General features: G+C 39.3%; 1 protein-coding gene across 6 annotated transcripts in view; it reads left to right on the top strand.

Annotated features, from left to right (window-relative positions):
• Dop1a (DOP1 leucine zipper like protein A) overlaps nucleotides 1-13,664 on the top strand; it is a 95,188-nt gene extending 81,524 nt beyond the window's left edge. For 3 of the 6 annotated variants that reach the window (XM_045160775.1, XM_045160776.1, XM_045160774.1), the window contains 7 exons: nucleotides 73-134; nucleotides 1,727-1,879; nucleotides 4,959-5,095; nucleotides 5,553-5,608; nucleotides 6,830-6,994; nucleotides 8,854-8,983; nucleotides 13,068-13,664. In XM_045160775.1, coding sequence (XP_045016710.1) covers nucleotides 73-134; nucleotides 1,727-1,879; nucleotides 4,959-5,095; nucleotides 5,553-5,608; nucleotides 6,830-6,994; nucleotides 8,854-8,983; nucleotides 13,068-13,373 — 1,009 coding nt within the window. In that variant the 3' untranslated portion in view covers nucleotides 13,374-13,664. Of the gene's footprint in view, nucleotides 1-72; nucleotides 135-1,726; nucleotides 1,880-4,958; nucleotides 5,096-5,552; nucleotides 5,609-6,829; nucleotides 6,995-8,853; nucleotides 8,984-13,067 lie in introns of those variants that run through there. The other 3 variants (XM_045160779.1, XM_045160778.1, XM_045160777.1) reach the window with 2 other exon arrangements.
• The last annotated feature ends 184 nt before the right edge of the window (nucleotides 13,665-13,848 follow it).

Raw genomic sequence — 13,848 nt, 5'->3', positions numbered from 1 at the left:
ATCATCTGTTGAAGTTTTAACCACTAACAAAGTTCCAAACTTCATGATATATATGAGTCCTTATTCTTTCAGCTGGAGAGCAATCATGGACAATCTGATGACACATGATAAGACAACATTTAGAGATCTGATGAGTGAGTATTATGACAATCCAGCCAGACTGTCTCGTACAAGATTTTATACTCTTACTTACTTTTCACTTTTCTAAAGACTACTGACTTTGTGAAGTCCTACGCAGTAATCTTATGGGAATATAATAGACTCAGAAAGGTAAATACCCTGTGTTTTCTCTCATATGCAGAATGTAGATTAAAGATTAAAAAAAAAAACTATGAAAGCCAGTATGATGGTACACACTTAATAATCCCAGTACTTGAGAGGCAGGAGCAGGAGAATCACAAATTCAAGGCCACTCTGGGCTATGTTGCAAGACTATTTGAGAAGAGGAAGGGAACCATGTTTAATTTGGGTCTTTAATTATTTCCCCAGCATAAAACATAATAACTTGCCTATAATAGACAATAATGATTAGGTACATGAAAAAAGTGAAAATATGCAAGGCAGAGAATGTTGGACAATTGGATCTAGCCTCTGAGAGAAGCGACTTTAAATTATCTGTGGCTTTGTTGATCTCTTAAGGAAGAAAGAAAAAGAACAAAAATTTCAGATATACCTTCCGCTTCCCTTTTATGCAGTCTTAATTGATCTTGTATGTAGATATATATTTTTCTTCTTGGGGAAGAGACTTTCTTTTTGACATTTAAAGAATTTGAAAGTTTTTAACCTCAGTGAAGTTCAGTAGCAGTGGAGCTATATGTATCTGTGGGATTATATAAAAATTCTCTTAACCAGACTAATGTTCTAATCTGGAGTAAAGGTTTCTCTTCTCTTCATAGAGTTGTTTTAAACGTTACATTTATGTGTTCAATAATATTTATTAAAAGATAACAGCGGGTCAGGCTTTATGCTAGTCCTAGTAATGTTTTTTTACTCTGAGGATTGAATTTGTAAAGGAATAAAAACAAGATCTGTGAAGCAGATCTTAAGTTACCAATGAAGAGCTTAGGCTTGATGTGATGCCTCAGAAGCATGAGAAGGCCATGAGATGGGATGGTCCACGCATAGGGAACAAAAATTACAAAGATCTTGGGGTGGGGGCTGGAGAGATGGCTCAGTGATTAAGGCGTTTGCTTGCAAAGCCTGACAGCCTGGGTTTGATTCCCCAGTACTCATGTAAAGCCAGAAACACAGAGTGGCACATGTGTCTGGAGTTCATTTGCAGCAGCCAGACCCTGGCTCAACCCCCACACACCAGCAGCAGTCTTGGCGTGGGAGCAAACAGGGTGAGTCATGTAACAGCCAGTGTGGCTACAACAGAGTAAGACAAGCTTGAGGAACTAAATGTGAGGAATGAGGAAAGCTGGTCCTTGTGGAAATTCTTTCTCTTAAGTGCTGTAAAAGATTTAAGCAGAGGGTATAAAATTTGAAAGGACTGTATGAAGTCCACAGTTATAAGTTCTCCTAAAGTGTCACAGTTCTGCACTTGGTCTTCTATAGTGGTTATGCTGGATCTGTCTGCTGGCTTTTCTCAAGTCCTCAATCACATGCCTCTCTCAGTCTTGGATATCATAAGACATGGTGGCTCACTTTCTAAAACAAGTTATGTAATAATCATTTTCAGATGACCATATGTCTATCTGTGTCAGTCTCTCACTTATATTTTCAGCTCGAGTAGCTGTGGCCCAAAGCAGTTCACTTAATCTTTTTGCAAACCGGGATGTGGAGCTAGAACAAAGAGCTATGCTTCTCAAAAGATTGGCCTTTGCTATTTTTAGCAGTGAAGTCGACCAGTACCAGAAGTACCTTCCAGATATACAAGGTAAATATGTAAAACTTTATTTTCTCTTCTGAAATATGGTAGGAGGACTTTTTTGTTTGTTTGTTTTTAGTGAGAGAGCTTTTTTCCTGCTGTTCCTTAGAAAATAGCTTACCTTACAGTCTGGTGTAAAATAAACTAAATTTAGATTGATAGGAAATGTTACATAATTGAAATGTTTATATTAAAACAAAAATATTTGTCATATATAAAATAATCAACACTGAATTTGAAGGACCTGTCTAAATGTTGTTTCTAAATGATTGTTTGGTTCAGTGTCATAGGAATTCATATCTGAGGTTAAAGAATGACTGTTTCACTGCAGGCAGGCTTGTTTTTCATTGAGGACAACAGGCCATCTATCCTGAAAGAGAAGACAAATACAGGAGAAACTGTACATAGTAGTGGCAATTTCATGTCTATAATTTGTGGTGGTGTTGGGGGCTGTATTAGGCAGGGTCCTGTGGAGAAACAGAGTCAACATCTATCCTAAATATGTATATCACTAAAGGGAATTTATTAGCCTGGCTTACATGATAAGGGCTGGGTACTTAAACAGTTGCCATCTGCACACTTAGAAGAGAACCCAGTACCTGCTGGAGTCCACACTGAAAGACCAAGAGGCTGCAGCCTAATGTCAGGACTGCAGCAGCAGTGATAGATGCACTGGCTGAGAGCAAGGAAGGGAAGTTGCTGTTTCCTTGGACAAAGCTTGTCTTTCCTACCTAGTCACTCCTCCTTAGAAGCCCTCTCATGGATGTACCTCTTACACCAGTCCTCTAGATCTCTTCATCCAATCAACTGACAATCAAGACCAACTGAAATAATTCCATCCCTTGTCAACTTGACACCTGTTGCAGTCAGGTTCGCATTGCTGATGAAAGAAATCACTCAACCAAGAGCAGCTTTGGGGGAAAAAAGGGTTTATTTTGGCTTACTGACTCAAGGGGACGCTCCATCATGGCAGGGTAAAACTATGGCATGAGCAGAGGGTGGACATCACCCCCTGGCCAACAGAAGGTGGGCAATAGTAAGAGGAGAATGTGCCAAACAAGGGGAAACTGGCTATAACACCAATAAGCCCGCCCCCAACAATACACTGCTTCCAGGAGGCATTAATTCTCAAATCTCCATCAGTGGGGAACCTAACATTCAGAACACCTAAGTTTATGGGGGATACCTGAATCAAACCATCACAACACCTAACCATACTTCCTTATATCAAGTTTAATTTCCAAATAAAGACAATTAAAAATATAAGTTCTGTTAACATTAACTGTCTTACAGTTGAAAACACACTACTTCTTTTCTCAGGATTTATGACAAAGTCCCCTGAGAAATATTTGTTTTATTGATACCCAATAACTTAAATACAGATCTAACAATAAGTATTGACATTAATTCATTCAGTGTTACTATTACATGGTAAAGGAATAGGAAAGAAAATACAGATGTCTTCTCAATGTGTGTAATTAACAAAATAGGAAATACTAAGAGTTGCAATCCTCATTTTTATGTGGCTAGTATTTAAAACTATAATCTTCTTATACCCTCAAGAACCTCAGTAGGTCTTACTTCTTTACCTAGAGGGATGAGCCACACATTCATTCCTAAGTGTTTTGGGATGTTTATCATCCTGCCTGATTTGGGTTTTTGTAGTTTCCCATTGACCTCAGTCACAGGCATGATGACATTATGATGCCCAAGGGGATTCCGTGCACTTCACTTACTCTTCTTACCTGCAGTGTGTAGTAGTAGTAGGAGCTCCTCTAGTAGTCTGGGTCAGTCACCCCTGCCAGTGCACGAACTGCTATGTTGAGCCTGTTGACTCAAGGGCATCAGGAGCCCAAAGTGGCTAAAGGGAGAGGCCTTAGCCTTCCGTTCAGTGGAACGGTGATTGTGTCTCCTGACAGAAGTACTTCCCCTCCAGGACCAAGACTCCTAGGACTGCAAAGCATACACTCAATGGAACATCAAGCAAAATTTTGTTAGTGGGTCACTAGGGGTGATGGTGAGTGGTATTATTTCCATTTCCACCCTTCAATTCCTGGATCCACAAACACCAGCTACAGGAGAAACCATATCACATATTTGACAGTCTCCTACCATGTACAGCTTTTTGGAGAACCCCAACCCTCTAGGCTATTGCCATCTGGCTGATAGTGTCATAGCATTTTAAAGTGATCATTCCAACCTTCTACCAACCCAGCTGCTTCTGAATGATGGGGAGCATGGTGGTATCAGCACATCCTCAGCTATGAGTTGAGTCCCTTGGTCAGAAGCAATGCTTTGTGGGATACCTTAACAGTAGATAAGGCCTTCTGTAAATGTGTCGAATGTAGTTTTGTCAGAAACACATGTAGGAAGGCAAATACACATGAACTGTGTATTCTGGTAAGGATCAAGCCCTCGCTGCCGTAACCTGATGGAAATGGACCAGTGTAAGGGTTTATATATGGGCCGGACGGCTGTCAGGATAGCACTGCACTCATCACCCCATGCTACCCAATAGTCACAGTGTCATGACCGCCACCCGTAGCAGAATTACTTACTGCCCAAGTTAGCGTGTTGTGTAGCCTCTAGCCTTGGGAGCCCACAAGGTCACAATTTCTAGTGGTTATTTTTCTCTTCCCTTAGCAGTCAGTTGATTCTTTGCCTCTTAATCCTGTATACCACTATCACATACACAATATGCACAGTGCCTGTGTGTTTTGTTCTGAGACCAGATCTCCCCACGAAGACCAGGCTAGCCTCCAGCTCATGCTCCTGCTGCCTCAGCCTCCCCAGTGCTTGGCTAGATCAATGTTTACTCAAAATGTGATCCATGGACCAGTGCCAAGCACATATTCATGATATAAGTACAAAATTTAGAGTACATGTAATTCTTGTTTGCTATTTGATGGAATCTATTGAATTAAGCAAGAAACATTTGTATTTTGAATGTATTTCTTTGATTTTTTTTTCAGCCCTTTATTATCTTATGAAATGGTGGTATCAGATTGGAACTTCTTTCCCCTGTGAACTAGATGGGAAGTTTTATGATGATGCAAGCACAGGCACTGACCATATGCATTTCTTTCAGAGAGACTGGTTGAGAGTCTCCGCTTGCCCCAGGTGCCCACGCTTCACTCACAAGTGTTCCTGTTCTTCCGAGTCCTGCTTTTAAGAATGTCTCCACAGCATCTCACCTCACTGTGGCCCACCATGATCACAGAGCTTGTGAGTACATGTTCTCTTAGATAGTGAGTATAAACTATATAGAGCCATGGGATTGCTTCCTATCTCCTTAGTGGATGAAAGTTAATCTGGAGTGCTAAACTCTGTTAAACCTATTAATAACTTTTACAGTTGAAAACAGTAGGATAAGTCAGATACCATCTTGTTGTAATGAAACCTTCACTCTGATCTGATTTGGGGTTCTGTATCTTTAGTATTTTTCTAGCTTTGTCATGGCCATCACTTATAGTTCCCACCTATAGCAATGTCTCTAGTGATGAAAATGGTTGAGCTGAATTTTCATGCCTGAGGTAAGGCATGTGCCACTCTTCAAATGCAGCATTCATTTCAGATAAACCTGCTCTGAAACTTTGGCAGAGTCTAAATTCCTACATGGTAAAACTTTCCCAGGTACCACGTACACCAAAGATAATATGTAACTTTATTTCATGGTCTTTAGGTCCAGGTATTCTTATTGATGGAGCAGGAACTCACTGCTGATGAAGATATTTCACGGTAATATGTACTTTATTTTAATACATTCTCACTAGTCTTTAATACTCTGAAACTACCAGAATAGAACTTAATAACTTAGGAGAGTATAGGCACTACTTTATCGGAATACTTCTGATTTAATCAATCATGTGTGAGTATAATTTTACTTAGTTGTGAAACATTACACTGGATCAAACTATCAGCATTTGTGTCCTTTGGCCTCCAGAGACAAATTTAGTTTTAAGACAGTATTGTTTCAGCTACATGAGGCATGTTGTTTTGGTAGCTCAGAGCTGGTACCTAGAAACTTCTAACCATTAACAGAACCAGTATTGCAGATAACCTATAACCAAGGTATCCATATGTCCACATCATCTAGAATGTTTTCAAATTAGTGTAGTGGGCTTCATTAATTTTAGTAGATTAGTTTAAATGGCTATACTTTTTTACATGACTTTCTTAACAAATTTATAAACTGAAAAGTTTCTTTAAGACTGTGTGCCTTGAGGATACTTTTCAGTACTAAATTTATAAAGTCTCTTCAGATAACTACACTGAGAGCTGCCCATCTCAGCAGAAAGCAGCTATTAATAAGATTGCTTGGCTATCTGATGTGCACTTAGATATTTCTTGAACATAATGGAAATTGTGTACTATCTTTACATTCCTAAAATGTAAAGGAATACTCTGGTTTCTCTTTGGATCGTATAAATCTTTCGCCTTTTACTAAAATGTAAAGGAACAAGGGACTGAGAAGATGACTCGGTCAATAAAGTGCTTGTTGTGCAAACTTGAGAACCTGAATTCAGATCCCAACACCCATGTAAAACACAGGCACCTGTAATCCCACCACAGGGGAGACAGGAAGATCCCTCGGGCTTGCTGGCCAGCTACTCTAGCCTAATCACTGAATTCCAGACTCAGGGAGAGACCATGTATTCAAGAAACTTAAGACAGAGAGCAAATGAGGAAGACACTCAAGTGTCCACCTCTGGCCTCTACATGCATGGGCACACACATATCTAAACACATGTGAACATGCACACCATATATACATATATACATACAAAAATATTTAATGAATAAAAAAAATTTGAAAAAGAGCAAACCTTAGACATGACCAAATGTCATTTCTGGTAGTCAGGATGGCTGTGAGAAAGACAGCTCATCAGTCCTTCACATGTCCAGGCATACCTGTGAGCGAATGGGTCCAGCTGCTGATAGCACTGTCTCCACTTGCAGGACTTCAGGCCCCTCTGTGGCTGGTCTAGAGACAACCTACACTGGAGGTAATGGCTTCTCCACTTCATATAACAGCCAGAGGTGGTTAAACCTCTATCTCTCTGCTTGCAAATTTTTGGATTTGGCTCTGGCATTGCCCTCTGAAAATCTTCCTCAATTTCAGATGTAAGTAAAAGCAAGTATATTAATGAACATTTTTAAAATACTTTTGCTTTGCTCACTGAGACTAATTCAAGCTCTGTGTCTAAGTTGAAGTATTCACATTTTTTCCTAAAATGTACTACTACTGGAAGGGGAGGTGAAGCATAGTTTCTGGAAATGAATGATTGGTAGGAGTATAATTAACAGATCCTTCCCCCAAGAATGGAGTACTTCCTTTGTGGAAGGCAGTGGACTACGTGACCAAAAGGCTTCAAATATGGAGACACACAGCTGAATGCATGATAGATAGTATACCACATTTAAAAGATGTTCTGAAGCCGGGTGTGGTGGCGCACGCCTTTAATCCCAGCACTCGGGAGGTACAGGTAGGAGGATTGCCGTGAGTACGAGGCCACCCTGAGACTACATAGTGAATTCCAGGTCAGCCGGGCTATGGTGAGACCCTACCTCGGGAAAAAAAGAAAACAAAAGTTGCTCTGAACATGCCCAGCAGAGATACACCCAGCTTTGAGGTCCAAAGCAGGGAATTTTAAGCTAAGCTGAGTTGGTGTAGAGCTAGAGAGGCCCACCTGTGTGTGAAGACAGGAGGGGAGCTTCCCTATCTGAGGTATTGAAAGAACTGTATTGCTAGATTATCATGTTGAGAGAAGAGTGTAAAAAGGGCTCAAATATGCCATTTTTATAATCCATCTTAGAAAATATAGACTTGACTGTAAGGACAATGGGTAGCCGCTGAAGCACTTTAAGCACATGACATTTATTTTGGTTGTGTGCTGTGGAAGAGACCAGATAAGCAGGACTAGATAAAGGAGGCAGCTTTATTTTAGATGAAAGTGAATTGAACCAAAAGGAGTAGAGAGAAAAGAGATGAGTTAGTATTTACAATGCATTGTTTATGAGTGCTGAAACTACTTAACTGTGGTTTTAATATCTAAATTTTAAAATAAGAATTTATGCACAAGATCAAACATACATTTGTATAGGTTATTATTATGATGGTTGACATTCTTCTGGAATGAAAAGATAAATATAAGACATCCAAATCTCATTTGTCTTTTTAATTGGGACATGCTTAAATGCCTAAAAATTGCATATTTTTCATTATATCTAATGGTAAGTAATAAAAATTATTTTTAGATTAGCTTCAGTTCTCTTGTTTTCCCCCATTTTAAATATATATATACATCTTGACAAATATCAGCACATAGGAGACTAAAGCAGAATTGCAGGTTTGAGGCTACATAGTGAGACAGTCTTTTTTTTTTTTTTTTTTTGGCCAATTTGAAAGAGGAAAGAGGACTGGAGAAAAGGCTCTTACCTGCAAAACCTAAGGGCCCATGGTCGATCCCTCAGAAACCATGAAAACCAGATGCACATGATGGTGCATGCATCTGGAGTTTGTTTGCAGTGACTGGAAAACCAGGAATGCCCATTCCCTCTCTATCTACAATAAACATATAAAATATTTTTTTCAAAAGGAAAATGAGGAAAGAAACATTTGCTGAGTACTTGCTTTGTGCTCATGGCATATTGTTTTTGAGTTTTGAGGCCAGCCTGGTACTCCAGAGTGAGTTCCAGGTCAAAAAAAAAAAAAAAAAAAAACTGAAAAAGAAATAGTAAGGCACACATTTTAAGTTTACCTGTCATCTTTTACAACTCTAATGAGGGATGTAGTACTATATTTACAGATGCTAGAGTCACTCAAAAAGCTTAAGAAACATATCTAGAGTGATAGGGCTGCCACTGCCCAGCTAGTACTTGAATTTGTACGTAATGGAGTCATGGTCTTTCTACTCAGTCATGCATCCTCATCTTGGAGGGCCTAAAGTTTGTTTGACTGGTGTTGAATTCTTCCATGATAGGTATCGATGGGCCTTTATTCCAGAAGCCTCCGATGATTCAGGATTGGAAGTAAGAAGGCAGGGGATACATCAACGAGAATTTAAGCCTTATGTGGTACGACTAGCAAAACTTCTTCGAAAAAGGGCAAAGGTATTAAATTTGAGGATTATTTGTGAAGTAACTGTTGTATTTTTCTTTCTTTTGTTATATTATGTAACTTTTAAAACTGTTTCATTAATGAGTCATTTACTAAATATTAAATACTACTGTTTTGAAGATTAATGTACCTAATATGCATAACATTTAAAGTCATAATTGGTTTTATTTCAAAGGATAATTTCATGAGATTATAATTTTTTAAACAAAGAATTCCTTTGTACATTAATTCCTTTGTACATTAATATTATCTTAAGGGAGGACTCAAGATATTTTCTCCTAAAAAAAAAAAAAAAAAGAGTAAAAACCATGGATCTGTGCATGTAGGTCCAAAAAGCTTCATGTCAAAAACCTGAGAATTTAATACACTTACAGTATTAATCTTAATGCTGTGATGAGAAACAGGAAAACAGAAGTTTTGAAAAGCAGTAGTGAAAGGAATTTGTATAAAAAATTAGATTGACTTCAAAAAAGAATTAATGTAAATTTAAGCTTTAATAAACTCACATTAATATTTCATTAAGATTGAATTAGCTAGACTTCAATCAAAATAAGGGTGAATAATCATTAGCCACAGAATTATTATTCTCCATATGAAGTAAAATGTACATACTAAAAAGTTCTTTTCTGTCAGATATTTTTCCATTTTCTAAATTTTAACCTTAGAGAGAGATGTTCTTGCACAACTCTGACAGAATCTAAAATTTCTCATGTTTTCTCCTATTCTTTTCTATAGATTTTTGTTCAATACTAGTAAAATTCAAGAACCCACCCCCGCCCCTGCAGGCCTGGGGTGGCTCAGCTGTGAAGAGCACTTGCTGAGATGCATAAGAACCTGAGCTCAATCCTAGCATGCAGCCTGGCCGCACATGTGTATGGGGTGCATACATCTGCACACACATTCATGTACCACATACACACCAGAAAATGCTGCTGAAAAATCAAATTATTTCTATTAGACAGGTGGTAAACATAAAAGTGTCTTAGAGGAATTCCTCGGGGAGAAAGTAGGACTTTACCTAAAACATAGACTATAAGATATAGGAAGAAAGAATTTGTAAATTTTATGTCTTAGGTCTTTTATATCCTTCACTATGAATCAGGCTAATCTATGTATCCTTGACCAAAAATAAGAGTAATGAAACTGGCATGTTCATCACTGAACTTTTGATACTATGTTATCTTTTTCAGTCAAGGTTTTTCAGATTTATTTGGGGGAAGACCTGGGTTGCTTTGAGAGGCCTAGCATGCACTGTGTGCTCTGATAACTCAGTGTCCAAACTTCTGGCCTCCCATCATCACACAGTAGATAGAGAATTCATGATAAATTCCTTATGTTACAGAAGTGGGAGTTTCTAAAATTGAGCTTTTACTCCAAGAAGGAACTTGCCTTTTATGAGCTGAATGATAACTGGATCCAGATTTTAAGGAAAGGACTTCATTACTTTTCTTTTTAAGGCAAGCCCAACATGCTAGCTTTTTATTTTATTTTATTTTATTTTATTTTAATTTTAATTTTATTGCGCTCAAGCCATTTTATTAGACGGGAGGCGGGCAGGGGCCCAAGACATCTACGGAGTCCCACGTCCCTTGTCAATGAAAGCTTTTTTTTTTTTTTTAATGAGAGATAATGTGTGTCAAGGCCTCTACCCACTGCAAACAAATTTCAGATGCATGTGCCACCTTGTGTATCTGGCTTACATGTGATCTAGTAAGTCAAACCTGAATCCTTAGGCTTTAAAGGCAAGTGCCTTGAACCACTATCTCTCCAGCCACTTTTTAAAAAACTTATTTTGAGAGAGAACAAAACATAGATGGATAGAGAGAATGGGTGTACTAGAGCCTCTAACCACTGCAAACAGACTCCAGATGCATGTGCCCCCTTATGCAGCTGGCTCACATGGGACTTGGGAAATCAAACTTGGGTCCATAGCTTTGCCAGCAAACGTCTTAACCACTAAGCCATCTCTCCAGCCCCTTTCTTTTTCTTTCTTCTTCTTTTTTTTCGGAGGTAGAGTCTCACTGTGGTCCAGGCTGACCTGGAATTCACTGTGGCCTCGAATTCAGTGATCCTCCTACCTCTGCCTCCCGAGTGCTGGGATTAAATGTGTGTGCCACCACGCCCAGCTCCCTTTCATTTTTTTTTTATTATGGGGTTTGCAAAAAAACAAAATGGCAAGTCCTATGACTCCAGGCACATGTCATCCTATGAGTTTTATTAAGATCCCTACCTCTTGACTATAACTGTCCCACATGAATAAGGCAGCTGTTCTGATTGGGAAGCAGGTTCCATCCAAATCTTCTGAAACAAGACCTTCATAGCCAAGCACACTTTCCCTGGCACAAAGGCTGTGTGTTCCCTTTCCTTCTACAGGACAAGGATGACTTAAGATAGTGGTTTAGGAGGCGTGGAGATGCAAGCATAGGTTAGGGTAGCTGTTTGATGCTTGTCAGATGGCAGTGAAATATTGAATCCAGGTCTGGATTTCAAGTACAAGACAGGTAAACAGGATGGACATTTCACTCCATGTGTAAAGCAGTGAAAGGAAAAGTCATTTGTAGGAGATGCTTGACTACTTAGTATTGAGGATAAGGCATATAAACAAGAAATACTGAAACAAGTGTATACTTCTTGGCTAAGACCTCAGGAAATAAATCCCTTGTAAAGGCACATCTTTTCTTTTTCGGGTATGTGCATGCCATAGCATGCATGTGGAGGTCAGAGAACAGCTTTTGGGCTTGGTCCTCACCTTCTATTTCACTTGAGGTAGGTTCTCTAGTTGTTCGCTGCTTTAACTGCTAGGCAAGCTCATCTGTGAACAGGGATATGTTCCTGTGTCTGTCTCCCATCTTGCCATAGGAGTGCTGGGATTACAGAAGCCCACTTGAGTTTCCAGCTTGGCTTTGGGATCTGGGGATCCAAAAGCAGATACTCATGTTCATGGGGCCCTTTATCCTCTGAGCCATCTCCCCATTCTAAAGGCCCATCTTGACAGGAACATAAACAATGACCCTATAGTTCTTATATTTGGGGATGAGTTCTGTAGCAGATACAAGCACAGTACACATGTCCCTTCAGAATGACTTCATCTCTGTGTGCCCATCACTTATTACTGAAGTGCTGTGTAACTTAGGGACTAGAGGCAGTATGTTGATCCAGCCTCTGAGTAATCATGGTAGCTGGCAACAAGAGAGCCAGTGTCATGGTTTACCTAACATCAAATACTTCTTATCCTATAGTCTACATTAACTCATGGCTGGGGTTTTGTCATTGTTTTATTATGTGTTTACTTCTTGTTACAAAGTAGACCTTGTTTTTTTTTCTGTTTATTCATGAGGCCTTCTGCTTTAAGTATTTCCCTTAGGATTTTAAAGCAGATAGGGCTGGAGGTATAGATCAATGGTAAAGCAAATATTCAGCATACTTAAAGTAGCTTCTTAATATAGAAACTATTGGTATTTATACTTACTGGACAGTTTCCACACTCTCATTTGACTTCCCTGTCATAAGATAAGTGAGATTTTGCATTTAATCAGTGAGGAACCTTTGTGTATCCTGTCCAAGGACCAGCATACTAAGTACAAAGCCCAGACCCTGGGCCACATTTTTTCAGCAGCTATTTCTCTCCTAAGGGTTCCCTTCCTTTCTCTGTGTTCTTATACTGGTAGCAATGCACTGTGGAAGCCTGCCACCTCCTTGTGGGAAATTGTGGCCATAAGCTGACTGATTCACTAGCAGTAACATTTATAAAGATTTTTCTTTCTTTCTAATTGTCCTTGGCAATCATATTGTGGTCTGGTCTTTTATATTAAACATAAGCTTTTATATTTGACACGTCCCACTCAAAATAATTCAAAGTAATGAAACCTGCATGTGTATTCTAGTTGAGAAATACTATGAAGGATATGAAACACTCTTGGGAAATTAGCAAATGGTCCTGATAAGCTTCAGAGCCAAGGGGTCTGAATCAAGTCAGCAATGGAGACAGTGTCAGCATTGTTCATTTCTTAACTGATTGTTGATGCTCATGTCACATACTTCATCACCTTAATGACATCTCCCTTTTTGTTCCTGCAGAAAAACCCAGAGGAAGACAGCTCAGGGAGAACACTGGGTTGGGAGCCAGGGCACTTACTGCTTACCATCTGCACTGTGCGCAGCATGGAACAGCTTCTGCCATTCTTCAATGTCCTCAGCCAAGTCTTCAACAGCAAAGTCACAAGCCGGTGTGGAGGATACTCAGGGAGCCCCATCCTCTACTCAAACACCTTCCCCAGCAAGGACATGAAACTAGAAAACCACAAACCATTCTCCAGCAAAGCCAGGCAAAAAATAGAAGAGATGGTAGAAAAGGATTTTCTGGAAGGGGTGATAAAAACTTGACCACCACCATGGTTCCATTCAGCCTAAATGTAAATGTAACAAACACTATTCGGAGTTGTACAGATGCTTTTTCTTTCCTTCGTCTCCTTTTGTATGTACCAAAACACTCTTCAGGTTGTATTTAATTTAAATATTTGTAAATAAGAGCTAATGTCTGAATGTGGCTTGAATTAAGTTAATTGTTGGCTCACACTGATGATGGTGCCTATGAGAGCTCTATATGTGCAGAGAGTCCATTGTTCCATTGTCCCGAGTTGTCTTAAACTTCAAAAATACATGTGTTTTTTTTTTTCTATTGGTTTCAGGCTTCACTTAATTTAATGTGCGGGTGCTTTTTGATTTCTATAATTAACAATGCCCTAGTATCAGTATGGTGCCACCATCAGAGGCTTGGTAACATTAGATGTAGGTGTTCTTCCACATCTGTCCACTAGGAGCAGTGAAGAGAACTAGAGCCTGGACCAGATGGATACAG

This window comes from Jaculus jaculus, chromosome 10 (genome assembly GCF_020740685.1).
Source record: "Jaculus jaculus isolate mJacJac1 chromosome 10, mJacJac1.mat.Y.cur, whole genome shotgun sequence".
In the NCBI taxonomy this organism is placed as follows: domain Eukaryota; kingdom Metazoa; phylum Chordata; class Mammalia; order Rodentia; family Dipodidae; genus Jaculus; species Jaculus jaculus.
The sequence above is the reverse complement of the archived record's forward strand: the minus strand, read 5'-3'. Positions and strand labels throughout refer to the sequence as shown.